Genomic DNA, 22,985 nt, shown 5'->3' with positions numbered 1-22,985 from the left:
CTTTGGGAGCTTAAAGCTGCAGTGGCCAAAATCACAGGAAAAAACATCTTAAAATACATCCAGTACCTTCATTCTGTAGCTCTATATCTATCTACATTTGGACGGACGGACAGAAAGACAGACAGACATCTAAAAGCACCTATGATTTTCCTCTCAGATCACTTGAATTACAATATGCCGAATCATAATTATGGATTGTTAGCCCAATGATACCATGAATCTATTGCACACTGCAGCTTTAAGGCATACAACTACTTTAAAAAAAAAAAAAAAAAAAAAGCACCACTGTTCTAGATATACAAGAAAAAAACATTTCATGACAAGCTAGAATTAGTGCCTTGATGTCAGTGTTTTCCATTAAAATGTAATCACTTCATCTTTGATGTTTAGAATTCAAAGATATTCAATCAAGTTGTTCCTGTGATACTAGGTTTATAGGAATTAGACGTATGTCAGAAAAGTTGGATGGACAACTAGAAAACCTGAAACATACAGGATTCAGCTGTCGTCACTACATACAGTGAACAAGACAAAGGTGTTCACAAGGACATGAAAAGGACTCATATACTGGTCTTAAGCTTGAGTCAGTCATAACTTTTGCATTCCAAGTCTAACCTATTAGTTAAGCCGGTTGCATCAGGTCATGCCTTCTCTGGAGCAGGCAAAAATTCAAAGTCTGTAGACACACACCCCTCTTCATTTTAAAGTGAGGGCATCCCTCTGTTGCCCATCAAAAGTTTTCTTTTTCTTGACAAACCCAACCATTATGTCCACAACTCACTGTCAGACGGAGAACAGCCGGGTTTAAGATACAGTCCCTGATTTTAGCTTTACTGTGAAATGTTTTGTTTTAAATATCCAACAAATGTAGGATATGAGGTGTCAAGTACTACAAAAGAATCATGGGATGCACCTTAAAAGGGTGAAGGTGAAGAGGACAGAGACTAGACACAGAGAAAGACATCTATACAAATTGTGCACCACAGAATTAATATCAAAAATCATAATGCATGGAAAGCACTGAACTGAAACAGTATGAGCTAACAATTAACATTAGCAGTGCCTTGTAGTGAAAATTACAATTTAGGAGGCAAGTTGTCCAAATTCCATTTGAGAATATAATCTGATTTATTATGGCTGGATACAAAGCACAAAGCTGCCTTGCTGTTCACAATGTAAACCCAGATTAAATCCATGGTTTTTAGTTCTCCTACTTGAGGAATACAGAGTGCACCATGCAGTCTAAGATTACTAACTTCAGGTCTCTTCAGAGGAAATGTACCTGGCTGCTCTGCTTCTGGATGGTTTGCTGCTGACTTGTGGGTGGTGAAATCTTTGGTGAGCCAGAGGTGGACGAATGTCGGAACTTGACCTGGGATCGCTGAGCTGGAGAGCTGGAGCTACTGCTGGAAGTCTAAGAAGGGGATTAATAAACACGAAGTAGAAAGACATAAAGCAGGAAGTGAACTTCAAAGTTCAAAAGCAAAACATATTTATAATTCAAACTGAACTTTATAAACAGTTAGTGAGAGTGAAATCACAGTGTGAGTGTCAATTTAAGAAAAAACACACACAAAGACTGGACAACATTTTCATATACTGATGATTTATGAAAATAGGAGGTTAGGAAAGAAACAACACCTGGCAGTCCAAGTAATATTTCAGATCTAAACAGTCATGCAAAGCAGATTAAACAAAACTCCACACACAGGACTGATATGTGCATTGCGAGCTTGCCACATCAATTTCTTTCAGTTTGTATTGTTTTTAGTGGAAAATAGTGTGAGACCAAATCTGGCTCATTCTCCATCCTATTGACTTATTTAGTCGTTGAATGTACTGTGATTTAAAGACATGGCCCAATGGTGTAAGCACTTAAAAGGGGCATGAGAGGACTTTCGGGTTCAGTGTTCAAGCTGAAGGTAACACTACCACCTTACAATGGAGTGGACAATACACTCCCCCTCCTGAGCCACAAACACAGATGCCTTACATCTTGGGTATGACTAATTTTTCATCAGAATGGGATTCATTAACCTCTGACTATGGAATCACCAAAAGCACATTTATCTTTTCCCAGGTAATCAGAGTAGAGATCCCACCACCAGCCCCATACCAGTGAAGCAAGTACGCTATACAGGGGAGGAACATCAGACCTGTTTCTTGGTGGATGTTTTCATCTTGCCATGTGGAGGTTGTGCTTTGGCCCTTTTACTTTGAGGCAGATTTGGATCCTTCAGAATTTGAGAGGCTGGCCTCTTGGAAGGACTTTGTTCCCTTTCTCTTTTAACATTGTCTTGAAGTTTAGCTCTATCACTGGAGCCTAAGGAAGGATCAGGGGACTGTGGGGGTGAACATCTAATAGAGGAAGATGAGAGCGAGGAAGTTATACTGTCCACACTGGTTTCCAACTGTTTAATGGACTCTTGTACATTGTCGCAAAATGCAATCTTGCAGAGATCTTGGCTAGTTGTCTTGGAGAGTCTAGGAGAGGATATGTCTCTGTTACAAGTGTTGACTTTGCTCAAGTCTGCTTCCTGCTGTTTGGTGTTGCTGATCTCAAACCTCTTGATTTCCTTTGATTGCTTCTTGGTTTCTCTCCTAGGTTTGATGTCTGATGTTATCACCTGTTCTTCCTCACGGACAACAATCTCAAGAGTTTTTTTTTCTGTCTTGGTTGTTCCTGTTCGAATAGCCTGGCTAATTTGTGCCAATTTATTTTTTGAGAACTTAAATTTGAATTTCCTTTTTGTGTCTGTCTTTCTGAGGGAATCTGGTTTACCTTGCTCTTGGTTATCAAACATTGGCCCATTATCTGTTTTTTCAATGCCAGTCATTTCCAATTTCTGTTCCTCTTCCTCTTGCCTCAATCCCTCTTCATCGAGAAGAATCTGATCCTCTTCATATTCAAATATAGTTGACAGACGCTTGTAGGCAGTCTGAATGTCCATAGGCTCATCTAAGAAAACAATGACAGGTGCCTTGTTAGAGTCACTGCGGTCTTCAAAGCCATGGTTCTCATAAGCCAGATTGATGGCATCCCCATCCTCAGTCTGTATCTCTGAGTCATTCATCTTATTTAGCTTCTCCTCTTTGGACCGAGTTTTGGGTTTGGTCTTTGATAGTCGCAGGCTGATTTTTTTTGCTGGAGGTGGTGGAGGGGGAGGTCCCTCATCATTGCAGCTCTCCGGGCTAAGACTGCATCCATCCTCATCTGTGTATAGAATTAGATCTGTGGATCCCTCCACTGCTGCATTTTGGATCTCCCGTTTGCTGCTGTGGTTGTAAATGAGGTGAGGTTTTATGGCTGATGGAGATCCTACATCTTGATGTGATCTGGGGGACTTCTCTTGTGACCCTGGTGATAATGCTGCAGAGTAATCCTCTGTGGTGTTTGCTTTTTGTACAGTTACAACCACTGTCAAATTAGACTTCTTCTCAGCTAGTGATTGGTTAACAGCCTTTTCATTTGTCTTATCAGGACTGGGAATACCATGTGCTTGTTTGTATTCTTTCTGCAGAGTTACAACTGCTGTATATTTTACTTTTTCTGTATCTACCATAGTTGTAGAGGACACATCTGTCATCTTATTAGGACTCACAGTATTAACAGGAGGAGCCTTTACATCCTGTGAAGTTGACACTAACTTATCTGTTGGCTTTACGGTGGGATTTAGTGCTTCATTTCCTTCATTAACAATGTGGACATCTTGTAAAGCAGGTGCTGGTACCCAAATCTTTTCTGCTGGTGCACAAGTTAAGATAACAACTTCATTGCTATCAGGATCCACAGTGTCTTCCTTAGCATCGCAGGAGTCTTTACATTCAAGTGTTGTGGATTTATCAGGGCAGATTTCTGCAATTGCTGGGCATGGAACAGACTTATGGACAGATGTTAGCAGGTCTGGAGGATTCTGAATTGCCACCTGTGGTTCTGAAGATGTACTTCCCACTCCTTTAGTTTTTCCAATAAATAGACTTTCATGTGATGTATCAACAGTCACCTAAAATGGAAATGGTAAGACCAAAGACTTTACCATATTGAAATTAAGAACAAATATTCTTGATTTTTACTCAAAATTGAATATCACTGTTACTTACAATTTTTGAAGGGTAAACCCATTCACCAAAAGTAAAACATTAATATTAGGATACAAACAAACTCAGGTGAATACAAACATGACTTATATATCACCACAACGTTTTTCAGCAAAGTGAATAAAACCGCTTTTACGATGTTTGAATTCACCTTACAACACTAGTGTTGGGATCTATATGAACAAATTCATGGTCATATGACTCCAGTGTCACTACTGCTACACTTCTAATTTGTATTTTGATTTCACATGCCAACCTTCTATACAAAAACTTTTCCTCTTTGAGTGAATGAATAGAAAAAATTGTAGACTGCAACTGCACTTGGCTGTTGAGGGAAAACAAGTAAATAGGAAATCTTGGTCAGTGTGATGAAGCTTAATGTCCCTGACAACCTCTGTGGTCTTACTGAAACATAGCTTAATGGTTTCTTTAAGACATCATGAATGCAGAGGATGGACAGAACGCTCTGTCTTTATGCGCATGTGTCTTTAATGTAGAGCATGAATGGGCCTTATAGCTTTACCTTCCTATTTCATATTAAACAAAACCTGAAAATCTATTAAACTTGCCTTGTTATTTCAGACATCAAATGAAAACCATATTTAAAAAAACCACTGATTTCAAGAGAAGGGAACTCTCACTCATTTTAGTTTTTAAGAATAATTTCTTTAGCTTTCTACATCTAGCCAGTATAGTTATGTTATGAGATAAAGTTGATCAGATAATACATTAAATATGTTGTGTTCACACTGTCTGCAATGTAATAGGCTACAAGCAAACCATTTTAATTTAACTACTTTCTTTTGTAAATTGCATTTTCCATATCATCTAAACATCTTCATGTCAAAGGTCAATATCATGTTCTCTATACCCCCTACTTCAACAGGAAGCAATTCTGTACTGCACATAGCTGTGTGCTCACAGGGTCATTTCAGATGGTCACTTTATGTTTCTTCAATGTCCTCAAACTTGTAATAATATCACAGTACTCCAAGATGACAGCATCAGACAATGTAATCATTATTCATTTAGTCTTAGACATAACTGAATATGAACCACCTGAACCCACATTCACCAGACAAAAGACATGCATCCAAAAATTGATGAAGTTAAATTTACAGAACACATGCCCTAACAAGGCCTGGGTGATAAAACTAAATAATGATGATGATTGCAATACAATTTGATGTCATATAACAACATTATTTTTATTATATTATATGGTGATCATTTTCCTCATATCAGGAGCTGTGATTATTACAGTATAACTTCATACAAAGTGTTTGTTTGCTTTACTCAACTTAAACTTATTTATTTTGATGTTCAACAAACATTTTTCATCATAATAGTTTGGATGTTCTATCGCTAGATTTGTGAAATGCTCTGTTGTTGCATATTCTGAACACACAAATTACTTTATTTTACACAATAGCCATCTTGTTGAATAACTAAACTATTTTCTTTATTTTGAGTTATCAGCTAAATTTTTGTCATGTTGTGTCTTGTAATATATTCTTGTCCGGTAACATTTTGTTATATCTTTCATAATGTTTTCAATTTGTTTTGTCTTTAATAATGTTTTCAACTTGTTTTGTCTTTTATGATGTTTTTATTTCTTTCTTTTATAGGGGTTTGTCTTGTTGCAAATTTGCATCTTTTTTTTGTCTTTATTCCATTAACTTGTTTTCATCACATTGCATTGTTTTAATCTAATCTTGCCTTTAAATGTGAAAAAAGAAATTACAGTTATAGTGATGATTATGAATGTGTATTCATTTTTTTTTAATCATTACAACATTAATGGCCATCACATATCACTCCATCCTAATAACAACAAATAAAAGTGTTATTACAGCAGAGCAGCAGCAGCGTGTTAATTAGTTAATAAAAAGGCTGATGTGTTAGAGGCAGAGGATATTCACTGCAAACCAGAAATTAAGTGCGAAAACAAAACTGGGATTAATCTACGGATTTCCATTTACTCTAATGAGTTGTGTATGTATGCTATTGTTGTTACATATGTAAGTTTATAATGTATGGATTTGCTATAATTAGGGAGAAATGCATGAATACAGATTATATACATCTTTACATTCACTGTTAATGCAAGTTCCATTCATTAAAGATTAGTACAATTTTTGGAGGTTTTTGGGTTTACCTTAGGGTCACAGACTCTGCTCTGAAACACCTGACAGGGGCACAGTCACAATCACACAATCCATTTTAATCATACATTCATGTGTACATATGTAGGAGAAACACTATCTATTCTCCAAAAGTGTTACAGTGTCAAAGTCTGTGTATCCCCAGCTGCACCGCATTCAAACAGCAAAGAAAACAGAACTTGAATGTTTGTTGTGTGTTGTATGTCTTTTTTGACAAAACAAACTGCTGTAATTTCAATTGATAAGTAACATTAGATACAGTACTGAGCACAAGTCCTAGGCCAACATTAAGTTTGTTGGTTGACTAAGTTATAATAACCACACATAAGCATTTCCTTCTGTATTCATAGCATTAAAAACAAAAGAGTTAAGGAAAAAAATTGCTCCTATAAACCAAAGAGGTAGCATTTAGTGTGACCTCCCTTTGCACTTATGTATTTGACCCTTTTGTTTCAGGCAATATGAGATTTACTGTAATATTTTTTTCTGATATTTTACAATAGACTTCATTCAACACATGTCAGATGTTACGAAGTGTTAGTGGTGCTTCTTGTCATGGGGTCAAAAGTCACACTAAATATTGACTGTAACCATTAGCACCTATTTAGTTTAGCTTTTTGTGCTGTACACATATTTCCTGTATTTTCTTGTTGTATCTAAAGAAAATAGAATGAGAAACAAATATTTATGCTTATTTAAACCCTGTAAAAATGGCAAAGCTAAAGGTTGCCTAAGACTTTTGCACAGTATGTATGTATGTTAAATGAGAGATGATCCAGTTAATGTGAAAATGCAAAAATGTGTATTGTATATGTAGTATATGTATTCTGTATTCTATATATGTAACAAGGATGTGATTTGTTGGGGGGGGGGGGGGGATCAACCCCCCCACCCCTCTGGTTTTTACATCCCTACCTTTGCTAAATGAATGTCATCCTGGGGGGGGGGGGGGGGGGGGCGGTTGGGGGCAACCCTGTTAATGATTAAAAACCAATTGAAATAACAGGCAGGTTGTGACTGACTTTTCTTACATCCTTAGCCTACATTGCTGGCAGGGGCCCACTGACTTCAGGGGCCTACCATTTTTGGGACAGGAAGAAAGATAAGTGTCCAGTGCTAATTGGAGTAAGACCGGTGTGTCCACCCATGCTGTGAACTATGGCACATCAGTATACGACAGTGTGCGCTGAGCCCAGTGCCAACTCAGGGTTTGAGCTGTTCATCATGGGTGTCTTTGGCTGATGGGGTGAGGACTGACATCCAGGTATCGCAGGACACTGAGGCTAAACATTCATTCTCACTCACTGGACTCACTCACTCACTGGACTCACTCTGTGACTGCCTCCAACAGATCACTGTGGATGCAAAACAACTTTCTCCAGCTAAATTCAGACAAGACCAAAGTCATTGTCTTTGGCCCACAAAAACCCAGAGAAAGTGTCATCAGTCATCTGGAACCTGTTACTCTAAAAGCTAAAAACCAGGTTAGAAATCTAGGGGTAATAATGGACTCAGACCTAAACTTTAACAGCCACATTAAATCAATTACATCATCAGCCTTTTACCATCTCAAAAGCATTGCCAGAATCAAAGGTTTACTGTCTAAACCAGACTTAGAGAGACTTATCCATGCATTTATCTCTAGCAGGTTACACTACTGTAACGGCCTTCTCACTGGATTCTCTAAACGAGCTGTAAACAGCTGCAGTACATCCAGAACGCTGCTGCTCGAGTCCTGACTAGAACAAGGAAGTACGACCATATTAGTCCTGTGCTCAGATCTCTGCACTGGCTTCCTGTGGCTCAGAGAATAGATTTTAAAACAGCTCTGCTCATTTATAAGTCTCTCCATGGTCTAGCACCAAAGTACATCTGTGACATGTTGGTCCCATATGAACCATCTCGGACCCTGACAACCTCAGGGACTGGTCTTTTGCTGGTGCCCAGAGTCAGGACTAAACACGGTGAAGCTGTGTTTCAGTTCTATGCAGCAAAAATCTGGAACAGTCTTCCTGATAATGTGAGACAGGCCTCTATACTGTGACAATGTTTAAGTCCAGGCTGAAAACGGCTCTGTTCAACTGTGCATATAACAACTGAAAGGGTTCTATCGGCACTCTTCTCTTTTACTTTGTTTTAATTGATTATTATTTATCTTTTATTGGTTATGTTTTAATTGTAATTGTGTGTTTTTAATCTGTCTCTTTTCCATTTTTGTAAAGCACTGTGAATTGCCCTGTGTATGATGAATTGTGCTATACAAATAAATCTGCCTTGCCTTGCCATTCATTGCTCAGTCAGTGTTGCCTTTTTCATCTGACTCTGAGACTGGTGATTTTGTGCTCATGCAGGGAATGGAACTTGGCTTTGTTCCTGTGCACACATAATGTGGTCTTAGACTGTGACCTTTTTTAAGGTGTATTTCCAGTTGGTGTTCACCCAGCTTTACCTTTAGAGGGAGTGCAGTTTAGCCTACTGGCCCACCACCGCCTGTTGTTGTAGCCAAACCTCTAACTACAGAAGTGTCCTGCGAGAGCTCTGTTGACCTCCAGTCCAGTCTGCGCAGTGACGCACGCACAGAATAAAACTGTGTCTGATCCTGTCACAATAACTAATGTTGACCAGGCATTGATTGATCCAGTTTCACTGTGTAGTCTGTGTCCATCTGTGTCTAGAGACCAGTGGATTAAAGTGTAGAAATCAGACACATCTCTGTCTGTGTTGTGGGACCAGGTTGTGCTACATGACCAAATTGGAGCTAGTGCTCAGGGTTATTTTGTTCATGATGAGTTGTTAATTGGTAAGTGGATGTGAAGGTGATTTGGTGGGCAAAGCTGTATTTCAGATTGTGGTGCCTGCTGAGTTTAGAGCTGAAGTGTTGAAAATGGCACATGGACATTTCGCAGTGTGAACAGTAAAACCTGTCTGCATGTCCTTAAACACTTGCATTAAAGATGAATGTTCAACTGTTTGGCGTGTAAGAGGAACTACCGCTAACTTGAAAAAGAATTAGGCCTGTTGATTGCTTGTTTTTCATGATTAAAAAAAAAAAAAAAAAAATACCCCCCCTCTCTCTGTTTTTTGGACAAATTGCACCCTGTATGTAACCCAACTTTAACAAAAACTCTGTCCATACTGTCTGTTGTCAACCAAGAGCTCTATAAAGGTATTAAAGGAAAGAGACATGACAACATCTCGTCGCCCTTGTAATTATTTTTGACACTTGTGATAAAAACAGTTACTTTTGTTATTCTATCATTTGTTTACTGAAGCAGTAGTTGGTTGGGTTAATAAAGACTAAGCAGACAACAAACATAGTATCACAATTACACTTACACACTGTTTATTTTAATTTTTTAGAGCTAATGGAATAATATATTTCCCCCTGGGGATAAAAAAAAAAGTTGATCTGCATCTGTCTCTGAGTCCTTCAGGTTTTGACCACAAATGGGGAGCACATCTTGATGGGGAAATAGCGCAACACCACTTCCAAATACAAATCATGAAAAAACAGGATAAACTCCTCCTACATGTGCAAATCAGTTGAGCAGAATGTGCAGTACATTTCTGCAGATTTAATTTAATAACACTAACTGCAGTGGTTGGCACCGTCGCCTCACAGCAAGAAGATTCTGGGTTCGATTTGAACCCCAGCTGATACCCACCATCCAAAGACATGTAGGGTTAATTGGTTAATCTAAATTGCCCCTAATGATAATGATGGTTAAAGTTAACAAGGTGATCGTGAGACTTCAGTCTCATCCTGATCAGTGGGGACTTCAACCATGTCTCTCTCCTGTTCTGACCAGTTTAACACAATATGTGGACTGTGTATCGAGAGGGAATAAAATCCTGGACCTCCTGTATGCCAATGTGAAAAAGGGATATAATTGTTCATCTTTCCCTCCCCTTGGTGACTCAGACCACAACCCAATACACCTTGTATCACCTACAGGCCAGGACTGTAAAGGTTTGGTCTAATGACACTGTGGAGGCATTACAAGAGTGTCAGACTGGGAAACTTTTACAGACAACTTTGGGTACAAAAAAAAAAAAAAAGTTTTGCTGCTCCTCAAACAAGCCATGGATCAACAAAGACATTAAAGGCCTTCTTAATAGGAAGAAGAATAGAAGAACATTAGGAACCTGGGGCTGTTCAACAGGACCTGAAGAGGAAACTGAGGGAGGCTAAAACAACAACAAGGAGAAGATCGAGGCCAAGACGGGACAGAACAACACAAAAGAGGTGTAGAAGATGAAGAAGATGACAGGCTGTGGGAAAGCTACACCTGGAGTCAAGAGGAGTGGTTCTACTACAGGAACTTAGGGGTACAAGCGGGGAGGGGGATAATTTACAGGAACATCTCACTCTGCCCTCTCAGCTGCCTTGTCTCCACTGCAGAGTCAGACCCACTGCCATCTTAATCAGTTCAACGTCATGTGAACGTTATGTGACCGGTTTGGCCGTAGAATGCAAGTAGTGCCTCCACATCAGCGTCGGCCCACTAATATGATATGATATGATATGATAATACATTATTCTTTAGATTGAAAAATCCATTGATTCTCCCAAATCCTACTATTTCCTACTTGTCTTCTGCAGGGCTTTAAAAATGCTGCTTGTTTAGAGTACTGTGAGAGTCATGTTCTTTGATTTCTCCAGTGCTTTCAACACCATCCAGCCATTGCTGCTGCAGGGGAAGGTGGGGGAGACAGGCATGGACCAACATCTGGCTGCATGGACCACCGACTACCTCACTGACAGACCACAGTATGTGAGACTACAAAACTGTGTCAGATGTGGCAAATCTTGCTGTGATTACACACTTGAATCTCTTCCCTCACGGTGAACAATTTTGAAGTGTACTCCACCATAAACAATCCATTTGTTTACAAACAGAGCCGGTAGGTCACTTGGGCATTTTTGGAAATTTGTCGTGACGTGCATTGTGAGAAGCGGAGCTCCACGTGGCTGCAGTAGCAAGAGGCAATGAAGCTATTTCTGTGTTTGTTGCTGCTGCAGCCATAATGCAGCTGTGTGGAGCTCTGCTTCCCACAATGCACATTGCAACAAATTTCCAAAAATGCCTGAGTGATCTACCATCTCTGTTTGTAAACAAATAGATTGTACCTACCCCAGAGCAGGGACTCGGTTAGACCCCATACAGGTTACTGTAATTTGATCCGTGAGGGCGGTTCCTGCAGTGGAGACATGGACTGACAACCACAGCCCCGAAAAACTAATCTCCAGACTGAAGGGGAATAAAGCCAATAATATATTTATTGCAGTAAGGACAACATTAGCCCAAGGGTCATCAGAGTGTGCGCAGGACAGCTTGCGGGAGACCTCTTTAACCACTCCCTCAGATTGAAGAAGGGGCCTGCATTGTTCCAGTACCAAACAAAGCTCATCCCAGCACTGTCAATGACTACAGGCTGGTGGCACTCATGTCACATGTCATGAAGACATTTGAGAGGCTCGCACCTGAGGCCACTGCTCTCTCCTTTCCTGGACCCCCTGCAGTTCATGTACCGGCACCAAATCGGAATTGAAGATGCTATCATCTTCCTCACTCACAAGGCTCTGTCTTATCTGGAGAGTTTGGAAGCACTGTGTGAGTCATATTCTTTGACTTCTCCAGTGCTTTCAAGAGCATTCAACCCAGCCTCCTGACAGACAAGCTCCTGGATATGATTCTTCACCCAGACATCACTGCTTGGATTTTGGATTACCTCACAGGCCAGCAGCAGTACGTCAGGGTGGATGGCTGCTTGTCTGAAGTGGTATCAAGCAGCACTGGGTTGCCTCAAGGAACTATTCTTGCTCCATTCTTCTTCACCCTCTACACCTCTGATTTTTGGTTCAATTCTGGATCCTGCCACCTCCAAAGGATTACAGATTACTCTTCTATAGTCAAAAGCATCAGCAATCGGGACAAAGAGGAGTACAGAGGATTGCTGGAGAGCTTTGTTGTGTGGAGCAGTTGGAACCACCTAAAGCTCAACATCAGCAAGACTACTGAGATGGTGGGGGACTTCAGGAGGAACCGGAGGCAGCCTGTCCCAATCACCATCCAGGGCATGGAGGTGGAAATTGTAGATTTATACAAGTCCACATCAACCATTAATCGAACTGGTCTGACAACACAGATGTACTTTACAGGAAAGGCCACAGCAGGATGTTCTTCCTGAGGAGACTGAGGTTGTTTGATGTCTGCAGTGGGTCCTCTAGACCTTCTACCAGGCCATGGGGGCCTGTGTAATATTCTCCTGTTGTAGTGTGCTGGTATGGCAGAGTTAGGACTAGTGAGGCCAACAGGCTCAACAAGCTAGTGAAGAAAACCCTTTCTGTGGTGGGAATGGACCTGGACAGTCTGGATATGATGGCTGAGAGGAGGGTGAAGGACAAAATCTGTGCAATCCTGGATAATCCTTCTCACCCCCTGCATGATGAGCTGTGGCTTATGGGCAGCTCATTCAGCGGATTATTCCACAGTGCAGGATTCAATGTTTCAGATGCTTCTTTGTCCAACAGCAGGTTGGCTTGAATTACATCCTGCACTGAACAGACTATTGCATCTGTTTACTGTCACTTACTTGCATACTTGACACTTTATTTATTTCTATTTATGTCATTTTTAGTCACTTTCACAACCTTTTTTATATCTTGTCTTTCTCTTTTATTTGATGCCTCTTGTCTTGTGCTGCTGCTACATTTTAATTTCCCCCTTGGAGGATCAATGAAGTATATCTTATCTTATCTTGTACAATATAATGATGTTTTGTCTTTGCAGTTCATGATTACATGTCTATAATGTCTGAATACAGTCATTGACGATGCATTATATTTCAGTTTGTAGTTACATTCAAGTGCCACAGGAGAGCAAAGTTTTCACAACAAATGAAAAAGTTTGTGGAGCTTACTAATAACCCCGCCCCACCGCACAACACTTTGCCCTTCTTGCTCACTGACACCCTGCCTCATCAGGGGTTAATTTTGAAATTTAAATTAAAGATAATTGTGAACTAGATTAAACTAAATTACTGTCCTTTTTGGTAGTTCAGTCAAGCCAAGACAAACATTAGTCTTACCTTTCACTGTTTTCAAAAAAATTTCAAAGATCCATAAAAAAATCAGAGAACTGAAATTCAGCCATAAAACTGTGCACTACATGTTTCTTAGTGATAAAGAACATGCGTGTGGAATTTGAAAAGAGTCAGGTGAATAGTCTTGGAAAAATCGGTTGGACAACTTTTCTAAGTTCAAATTTTCCAAAATTTGTAAAAAAAGAAATCCAGAAATTGAAATTCAGCTGTTAAACTCAATGTGTGTCAGATTTGAAAAGAATTGGGTGAATAGTCTTTGAGAAATTGCTTGGACAAAAAATCTGAAACGGACAGAATGAAAGGCAGATGAAATTTCCCTATGGGTGGGTGGGGGTATAATAATTTTTAAAAAAAATCCCTGTTATGAAATTAATGTTTTCACTCTTGATCGTTTCATTTGAGAGTGAAAGTAAAAAGCAGCTTACAAAAATATGACTTGTTTGACACATGAAGCAGAGGGAAATAGAAGTAAAGGCCTGACTCTAATCCAAACCTACTTCAAATCAACACCCAGTACCTTCTGCAGATGAAAGGGATAAAGGCCCAGGACAGCACACACACCTCTACACAGCCATATCAAGAAACTTTAATATTACTAAATGACTTTATTTTCTAATCACTAAAGTTGAACTACATAGAAGTCACAGCTGAACTCACAAAAATAATTTCTGACCTTTTGTACTTCCATTCATAATTGGTTAGGGTATGTTAAGAAACAGTAAAATGAAAATGTACCTGGAGTTCTTTCATGAATTTGTTGTCCTCATCCTCTTCCTCTTCTTGCTCCTCCTTCCTGTCAGTTGTGGCTGGGGTGGGGCTGGAGGTGGGAGGAGGCAACACACCGGCAGTGTTTTGGGGTTTAGCTTTGACCTCGGGTGGCTGTCTGGGAGGTTTGGGCTGTGGAGTCACTGGCAGCTCCTTCTCATGCTTGTCCTAGGACAAGGTCAACACAGAACATTCTAAGATAGACTCTCTAGCCATTAGATTATTAGGAAACATATATAAAACAAAGATGCTTCAAAGTAACAATTTATTTTCAAGGCCAGTAGAAGGCTAAACAAGAGTAGAGTAGTGTTTTATATTTAAAGTGTTACATCAAATCAGAAACTCTTTATTTACATCTCTGTTTTTCACTTTGGTTTCTAACATGAAGTCTAAAGCCTCCACAGGTATAGAAAAGAGAGAAAATGAATATCAAAAATATTTCTTTGTATGATCACAGTTCGATCCATTCAGTCCACTGAAATATAGTCCTGAAGTGCCATATAAGAAAATGAGCCTAAGCCTTTCATATTGCTAATAATGGAAACTGTAAAATGTATTTGTCCAACTGCAAATCATTCTTTCATAAACACACTATCTATTTATTGATAATAAATAGACTTTATAGATAGAGACAGTGCTCATACCTGTACTCCCAAAGGATCTTTTCTGCTGCTGACCACTTCTTCTGACCTTCCTGCGGTGAGGCCTGAACTGACTGCATGAAACCTGCAAGAAGAAGAAGAAGAAGAAGAAGAAGAAGAAGAAGAAGAAGAAGAAGAAGAAGAAGAAGAAGAAGAAGAAGCAGTGAAAGAAGAGGTGTTCTTAAAATGTTATCAAAGCCTAAACAATATGATAGACAATAAAACTATTATAGGAATGTATTTGTTGTGTTTCATATTTCAGCATTAATTCTCATTATTTATTTTGTATTCAGTACATGATGACTGAATTAATGTATTTTTCCCCAAAAATTTCAGAGGAAGAAGAAGAAGAAATAGAAATGTTCTTGAAATTTTACCAAAGCTTAAACAAGATGATTCATAATTAAAGTAAAATGGTTAAATGTACAGTAAAAGTAACTTCCTTACCAGTAGGTGGTGCTATACCCCTGACTCAATACTGACATGGAGATGTGCATGTTGGTATGAAATGAGTTACTTCCTCTTTCAAAATGAAACATCAAAATTTACCATAACATTGGAATTTGCTGTGCTGCCACAGAAATAGTATTCCACTTTGTGTGTAGTCAAATGACGCCAACTAAATCTAAAGTGGACTGAATAAATAGCTATAAATGAGCACTATATTCAAGATGTGTAGAGGTCACATGACCAAGAGACTTTTTGCTGATCTATGCCTGACACATATTTACCAGATTTAAATCATGTGTTTGAAACTTGCTACAGCCAGTGGTTTTTAGGTAGTGAGTAGTTTCTCAGTTCCTTTTGCAAATCCCACTAATATGTGTGCAATGTTTTATAAGTGTTTGAGCAAGCCAAGAAAAATGAGATTCATCCAATAAAAATAAATACTATCCTTACAGTTTCAAAAGGGCACATCATGTGTACTTCAGGCATGATTGTAATAAAAGTGTGGCAAGACAACTTGTGCAGCAAGGAACTGACCTTCTTGGAGGAGGTGGAGGAGGAGACTTGCTGGCTCTTTCTGGACTTTGGTTCAGGTCTTTATCAACAGTGGAGCGGCAGGGTTTGTCAACCTGTGGCCTGCTACTCTGCTCTGTGCTGCCAGCAGCTGATGCTGTTGATGATGATGACAATGATGACGATGATGATGATAGAGCAGTTGCTGCAGGAAGTAATCATATCCAATCTGTTATTGCACACATTCTGTAATTCAGAACAGTCTAAAATAGATGTGTCATTTCCTCTCTCACATGATGGAGTTTCTACTGAAGACTGAGGCAAAGGTGATAGATACCCCTTGAAGATTTTCCTGTTAGCATGTAAAAAGGCTATCACTAAATACTGACTTAAGAAAAACTCCTGAATGTGGACCTTTTTACAAGAACTGCCAATTATATTTGCTAAATAACCCACAAAAGACAGACAAGGGCAGATACAAACATGGGACCAGAAATATTAGCCATACACTGAATTAGCTTGAATTTTAAAGATCTGGTACTGGTTTGAAGTGACATCATCAGAAATGCTACATTTTAAGTAAGTTTAGCATTTGGTTAAATCTATTAAAAACTGGAAAATATTAATGTGAAATCAGCACATTGTGTCAGCATAATGTCAGAACCTAAACATGGAAACCCACCTGTGTCTGAGGGTTTGAGTTGATGTGAATCCACTTCATCACTCTGTGTGGGAGCTTTGTGTTCCTCGGTGTCAGACCCAGCTGTCTGTTGCTCTGCTGGAGCTGCAGTGTAAATGCAACACATTATTTAGGGAGACATATGCCACGTTTCCACTACATGGTATACTCGACTCGACTAACCCTAACTCATAGAGTTGCTAAGATCACTTTTAAAACCACTTTTCCCTGACACAGACAAAAACTGATCCATAATTAAAGTAAAATGTAATGTAGCACAAAAAAGAAGCTTCTAAAAGTATTTTAATGTTTTGTTATTTTGCTTTTATTGAATTTTACCAGAGTCAAAACTCAGCCTATAAACATGGCAGGTTCTTGATTTTATTTTGTATGGATTTAGCCATTTAATGCCAGGGTTTGACTTCACCAACAACAACATCTGGGGCTGAAAAGTGAAGCCAACATTGAAGTGCAAAAAACTGCACTTACACAAATATTCACTCGAAGTTGGCTGTGAGTCAACCCTCATAGAAGTTGAAATTCCCACCTTCACTAAAATTTTTTTTAACAGCCTGATCTCTATAACTAATTTCCCCATTCATGACAACTGCACGAGAGTGAATTTTTTATATAACATCCTCTGTTTAAATTAAGGAATGAATAAGGGAGATGATGTCTGCCACATTAACAAATGTCCCAAAACAAGTTAGAACATTTTTTTAGAAAGACTCTGATGTTGCATCCTTTTTTCCTGTTCCAAAATGCTAAAATATGGCAAGAGTACATGTACTGTGAAGCACTGCTATGCTATATTTTGACGCTAATTAAAAACAAGACAAACACTATCATTTATGAAATCTTTGAGATACTCATGGTGTAGTGAGCTCCTTAAGTCTTCCATGCTTTAATTCCAATCAGTCCAATATTTTTGGAGGACTCTCAGTAAGATTGAATGTTCAGGTCAACCTTGTAGTGTCAGGTTCGGTGGGGTGTCCTGCTCTGCCTTTGGTGCAGGCGGGGTAGGCTGGGTCTTCCGGAGAGCCTTGTCACACTCTGTGATGGTAGTGTTGGGAGGAGCAATGTGACTGAAGTCAGAGTTGCTGCTGGGCTGGATCACAGTGCTGGGGTCTACACTGAGAGGGCCCTCTCGGGTCTGTCTTTCTGTAGTCTATGGAGACACACACTGTCAAACAGCTGCTGCGGTACATTGGAAAAGTGTGATGTATATTGATGAATATGATGAATACCTTGATGAATAATACATTCATATATACATATATTATATGTATATTAATGAATAATATATTATATCAATCCAGTGTAATGTCTACAGATGTTCACGTATGGAGATAATTTCTTATGAAAAACATACAAACAAGGCATTTTTTTCTAAACACAATTGGTTTGGAAATACAACATATGATTAAAAAACGAATAAATTTTGTTTTTGCAAAATACAAACTATCAAACAATTTTGAATCATATTTCTAATACAATAGGAGCCAAATCCACAAAGGACTGATTGTGCAAACTAATTGCACTGTGAATTGCATGTCCACAATCTTCTCCATTTCAAGGACCTATTCACAAAAAAAATTTGCATTAATGAGTGATCAAATGAGTGACTTCAGCACACAGATTTGTGTATTATGAAAACTGCAGAGCAAAAAAACACATGGGTGGGTTTCTCTGTGTGTTCTCCTGCGCTGATAGTGTATACTGACTGAGCCCTTTGTTTGCTGAGGCACTGCTTTCCTGTGCAGAGTGGGTCTGCTCCCCCTGCTACAAGGACTTACCTTCATAACACAACACAACACGACATGACAAAATACGACATGACACAACAAAACAAAGCACGACATGACACAACACAACACAATCCAACACGATACAGCATGACATGACACAACACAACGCAACAGGACAAAACACAACATGATACAAGACAACATGACACAAATTAGGTTTTCGACAATATTAATATCTCCATCTCTTGAGAAACTATACTCTTTGAAAGCAGCTGGCCAAGGTAGTGTGTGCCTATAGTGTGTATGTGTGTCTGCCTTTTCCATACAAAGAACACATTGGAGTGCATGATGCTGTCCCCTACACCTAGCCTACTCTCATCTGGAGGTTTTTCCATTGTGTTCAACACAATCGAGCCCTCCATATTCAGAGACTAGCTCAAAAGGATGGGGGGGTGAATCTTTCCTTTGTGTCCTGAATCACTGATGACCAATCAAGAGGGCCTCAATTTGTCAGGCTGGAGACCTGTGTCTGTGTGGGACAGTAATGACCAGCACTAGAGACTGTTTTGTCTCTTTTCCTATTCACACTATCCACAGCAGGCCTACAGAATGGACTAAACAGGACAAATGTGTTTGCAGTACCTTGACTACAGCCACTGAATCTTCTCCATGAGTGGGTGTCAGCAGGGGGTTGTGATGGGAGGCCTGGATCACTGTAGCTGTTGTAGTCTTCATTCTGTGGGCCTTGATGGGGGAGGTTGAGCCTGCAAAGCCAACTTCAGCCTCTGGTGTGGCCATAGGTGGTCTGAATGAAGAGCGAGGTTGAGGTTTGGGAGAGCTCCTGGGACTCTGAGTTTTCAGAGGGTCTTTGTCTGTTTCCTGGACCTTTAGAGGTTCGCCATGGACTGGTCTGGCAAGAGGGAAAGACTCTGACATACACCTGTTCAAAGAACAAAGATGGCCATACACCCATAGGTTACTTCCTGTCACTCATTTCGCTCCAGTGAGAAGACAGGGTGAGGTGTGATGTACCTGCGGAGTGCACTGAGGTCCTCAGTCAGAGCTTTGACCCTCTTCAACATGGAATCCATTTTCTGGGGTTCATCTTTCAGGAAACGCATTGCTTCCACCTCCAGCCTAAGCACTGAGCACATCTTGACCTGCAGTTCTGGAAACTCACCTGGAGGAGAACCACACACTAGAGTTACAAGGGCTCACACTTCCCACATCTCAGTTCCATGTCCACAACCAAAACATTTCATACTTTGGCTAAAAGTGACTCAAGCTGCCTTATGTATGAATGTATAATGAACTACAAAACATTCATTCATTTTGTGTAACTACTTCTAGTCTCTAAAGTTCTGGGGTGTAGCTACTATTACTACGTACTTTTAAGAATGGCCAGAGTTTCTCCAACATTGCGCAGGCTCACCGCTCCTTCTTCCACATCTCTCAGAGTGACAGAGCAGCGGGAGCTCTGTAGATGTGCCACGTACTCTTCCAGTTTACTGAAAGTGAAGGCAAACATGACCAATATTGCTTTAACAGTCAGCATACACAAGATGGCATCAGAGAGTAAACGCCCAGTCCTGCTGGTACTGGGCTTTACATACAACAGTATTTTAATAAGTAACACATTTTTTGCATGACAGTAAGTGCTAAACTGCTGTGCTTTGACCCTACACTGTAAAGAAGGATGTGTATTGCAAAGCCATTTCCTCCCACTATGTAAAAATCCCACCATCACGTTGCTTGTGTGACATAATATAGAATCTGACTGGGACTTCAGTTTAATCTGCTTGAATTTGTGTTTATTTTAAAATGTAAATGAGGTACTTTATCTCAATATGTGGAATACCTGCTCAACCTGCCACCCACTTGCCTGATGTGTTTCTGGTTGTGTGCCCGGAGCATTCAGGATCACAACTGGTCATTGTCAATCATGCCCCATGATTGATATTGATGTCAAGTAACTTATGAAAACAATCTGATCCCAAAGATGAAGATTTAAACACAGCTTCATGGAGTCTGCCTAAAAAGACAGAATTCAACTTGTGTATTCTTAATGATCTGCACCTCAGTCTGTCACCAGGGGAGATGGAGATGTTTTAAGATCACATCTGAAATGTTCTCGCAGTGACTATGTTTATTTACAGTCTTTGGTTTTGACACAGAGTCTGTCTTTGTTGATCAAGCAAACCTGTTTGGCATTGTCTGTTTAGTAATGTTTAGTATGAGAGCCAGTCAGGACCAGTGTGATTTTGAAGTCACATGTATTATTTTATGCTTATATAGGTAAAAGCAGATTATTGAACTCAATTCCTGTTATGCGAGTTGTATGAAGGTAGGACTCAGAACAGCTTTCCTGACAGATGCTGTGCTATTCAGCAGTCGCACTTATTTTCTTATGCAAGTGGGTCATTCCATCCCAAATCAACCAGATTTCAGACAGTGCCCCACATGACCCCCTTAGAAAATTCTGAAAAAAAATCACACTTGTTCATCTACCAGATAAACGAACACATCCAAAATTTTAATGTCACATCTGTAAAAGTTTAGGAGATACAGCCCTTTGAAAATTAATGTTTTTTTTTTTTTAATTTTGCAAATTTGCTTTTCGGCCAACTTTGAGGAGCTATATCTCCTTAGGTATTCAAGCCACACTGCTGAAACTTACTATCTGGGGTGAAATCCCCCTGAAAAGACCATATTTTGCATCAAAATAATTGTAGGTGCCGTCATGTTTGGTCCATGAGGCCTTGAAATCAGGCAAAAAGGCTAATTCTTCAAAATGTCCTCTCTCTTGATTGGACTTGATTAGGAAAGGCACACACCTGTCTATATAAGACATTACAGCTCACAGTGCATGTCAGAAACCTGAAACAAAACCCATCATAGAGAACTATGTACACAAAATCTGGCAGGAACATTAGGATATATCTGATACTGGAAGACATTTGTACAATATTCAGGAAAACGCTGGCTTGTCCAGGACAGTGGACAGAAACGCAAAGGAAGAAAAAGCATTTACTTGTCTAAGAATAGGCTACTCAGAACTCAACCACCCACTGCATAAAATAAGCAAACACCCTACTGGTTTATGCAATCATTGTCATAACCCAGAAACCATTGAGCATGTTCTGATCCACTGTAATAAATATGAGTGTGAAAGGCGTGATTTAACTGCATGACTTAGAGACCATAGGCAAGATTTTACTTTAACCAACCTTCAAGGTGCTCCTTCACCAAACCTGTGGAAAATCATTGCTTCCTTTCTAAATGAAACAGGACAAATGAATAGATTATAGTAGGTAGCCTCGGAATGCTATAGAGTACATAGTACGTTATAGCTGCTATCTATCTATCTATCTATCTATCTATCTATCTATCTATCTATCTATCTATCTATCTATCTATCTATCTATCTATCTATCTATCTATCTATCTATCTATCTATCTATCTATCTATCTATCTATCTATCCATTTTATTTTATTATTATTATTTAATCTATTTTTTCTGTTTATCTCCTGTCCACACTCCAGCCCAGTAGGTGGCAGTAAATGCACCTTTCAGTTGACTGCCAACCGCCATTAAAAGCAAAAGAAGAAGAAGTCGTAGTAGCGCATGTCAGAGCAAATGACAATCATGAGGTCGAAGGAACTGCTGAAAGAGCTCAGAGACAGAATTGTGGCAAGGCACAGATTTGGTCAAGGTTACAAAAGAATTTCTGCTGCACTTAAGGTTCCTAAGAGCACAGTGGCCTCCATAACCCCTAAATGGAAGACATTTGGGACCAGAACTCTTCCTAGAGCTGGCCGTCCAGTCAAACTGAGCAATCAGGGGAGAAGAGCCTTGGTGAGAGAGGTAAAGAAGAACGCAGTGATCATTGTGGCTGAGCTCCAGAGATGCAGTGGAAAAATGGGAGAAAGTTGTAGAAAGTCAGCCATCACTGCGGTCCTCCACCAATCGGGGCTTTATGGCAGAGTGGCCTGATGGAAGCCTCTCCTCAGTGCAAGACACATGAAAGCCTGCATAGAGTTGGCCAAAAAACAAATGAAGGACTCCCAGACTATGAGAAAAAAATTCTCTGGTCTGATGAGACGAAGCTTGAACTTTTTGGTCTTAATTCTAAGTGGTATGCGTGAAGAAAACCACGCACTGCTCATCACCTGCCCAATACAATCCCAACAGTGAAGCATGGAGATGGCAGCATCATGCTGTGGGGGTGTTTTTCAGCTGCAGGGACAGGATGACTGATTGCAATTGAAGGAAAGATGAATGTGGCCAAGTACAGAGAAATCCTGGACGAAAACCTTTTCCAGAGTGCTATGGACCTCAGACTGGGCTGAGGGTTCACCTTCCAACAAGACAATGACCCTAAGATCACAGCTGAAATAACAAAGGAGTGGCTTCGGAACAACTCAGTGACTGTTCTTGAGTGGCCCAGCCAGAGCCCTGATTTAAACCCAATTGAGCATCTCTGGAGAGACCTGAAAATGGCTGTCCACCAACGTTCACCATCCAACCTGACAGAACTGGAGAAGATCTGCAAGGAGGAATGGCAGAGGATCTCCAAATCCAGGTGTGAAAAACTTGTTGCAATATTTCCAAGAAGACTCATGGCTGTATTAGCTCAAAAGGGTGCATCTACTCAATACTGAGCGAAGGATCTGAAAACTTCTGGTCATGTGATATTTCAGTTTGTCTTTTTTAATAAATCTGCAAAAATGACTATAAATTCTGTTTTTTCTGTCTAAATGGGGTGCTGTGAGTACATTAATGAGAGAAAAAAATGAACTTCAATGATTTTAGCAAATAGC

The 22,985-nt window shown here is 39.8% G+C and overlaps 1 protein-coding gene across 1 annotated transcript in view; it reads right to left on the bottom strand.

The window, feature by feature from the left end:
* The window catches only part of LOC115436836 (sickle tail protein homolog), a 104,125-nt gene that overhangs the window by 6,841 nt on the left and 74,299 nt on the right, over nt 1–22,985 (bottom strand). Inside the window, exons 14-23 of the mRNA XM_030159793.1 lie at nt 19,553–19,671; nt 19,196–19,343; nt 18,806–19,103; nt 17,382–17,583; nt 16,419–16,520; nt 15,761–15,941; nt 14,780–14,861; nt 14,106–14,303; nt 2,157–4,004; nt 1,283–1,414 (exon numbers count right to left, since the gene is read on the bottom strand). Of these exons, the coding sequence (XP_030015653.1) occupies nt 1,283–1,414; nt 2,157–4,004; nt 14,106–14,303; nt 14,780–14,861; nt 15,761–15,941; nt 16,419–16,520; nt 17,382–17,583; nt 18,806–19,103; nt 19,196–19,343; nt 19,553–19,671 (3,310 nt within the window). The remainder of the gene's footprint in view (nt 1–1,282; nt 1,415–2,156; nt 4,005–14,105; nt 14,304–14,779; nt 14,862–15,760; nt 15,942–16,418; nt 16,521–17,381; nt 17,584–18,805; nt 19,104–19,195; nt 19,344–19,552; nt 19,672–22,985) is intronic.

Source organism: Sphaeramia orbicularis, chromosome 17, assembly GCF_902148855.1.
Source record: "Sphaeramia orbicularis chromosome 17, fSphaOr1.1, whole genome shotgun sequence".
NCBI lineage: Eukaryota > Metazoa > Chordata > Actinopteri > Kurtiformes > Apogonidae > Sphaeramia > Sphaeramia orbicularis.
The sequence above is the reverse complement of the archived record's forward strand: the minus strand, read 5'-3'. Positions and strand labels throughout refer to the sequence as shown.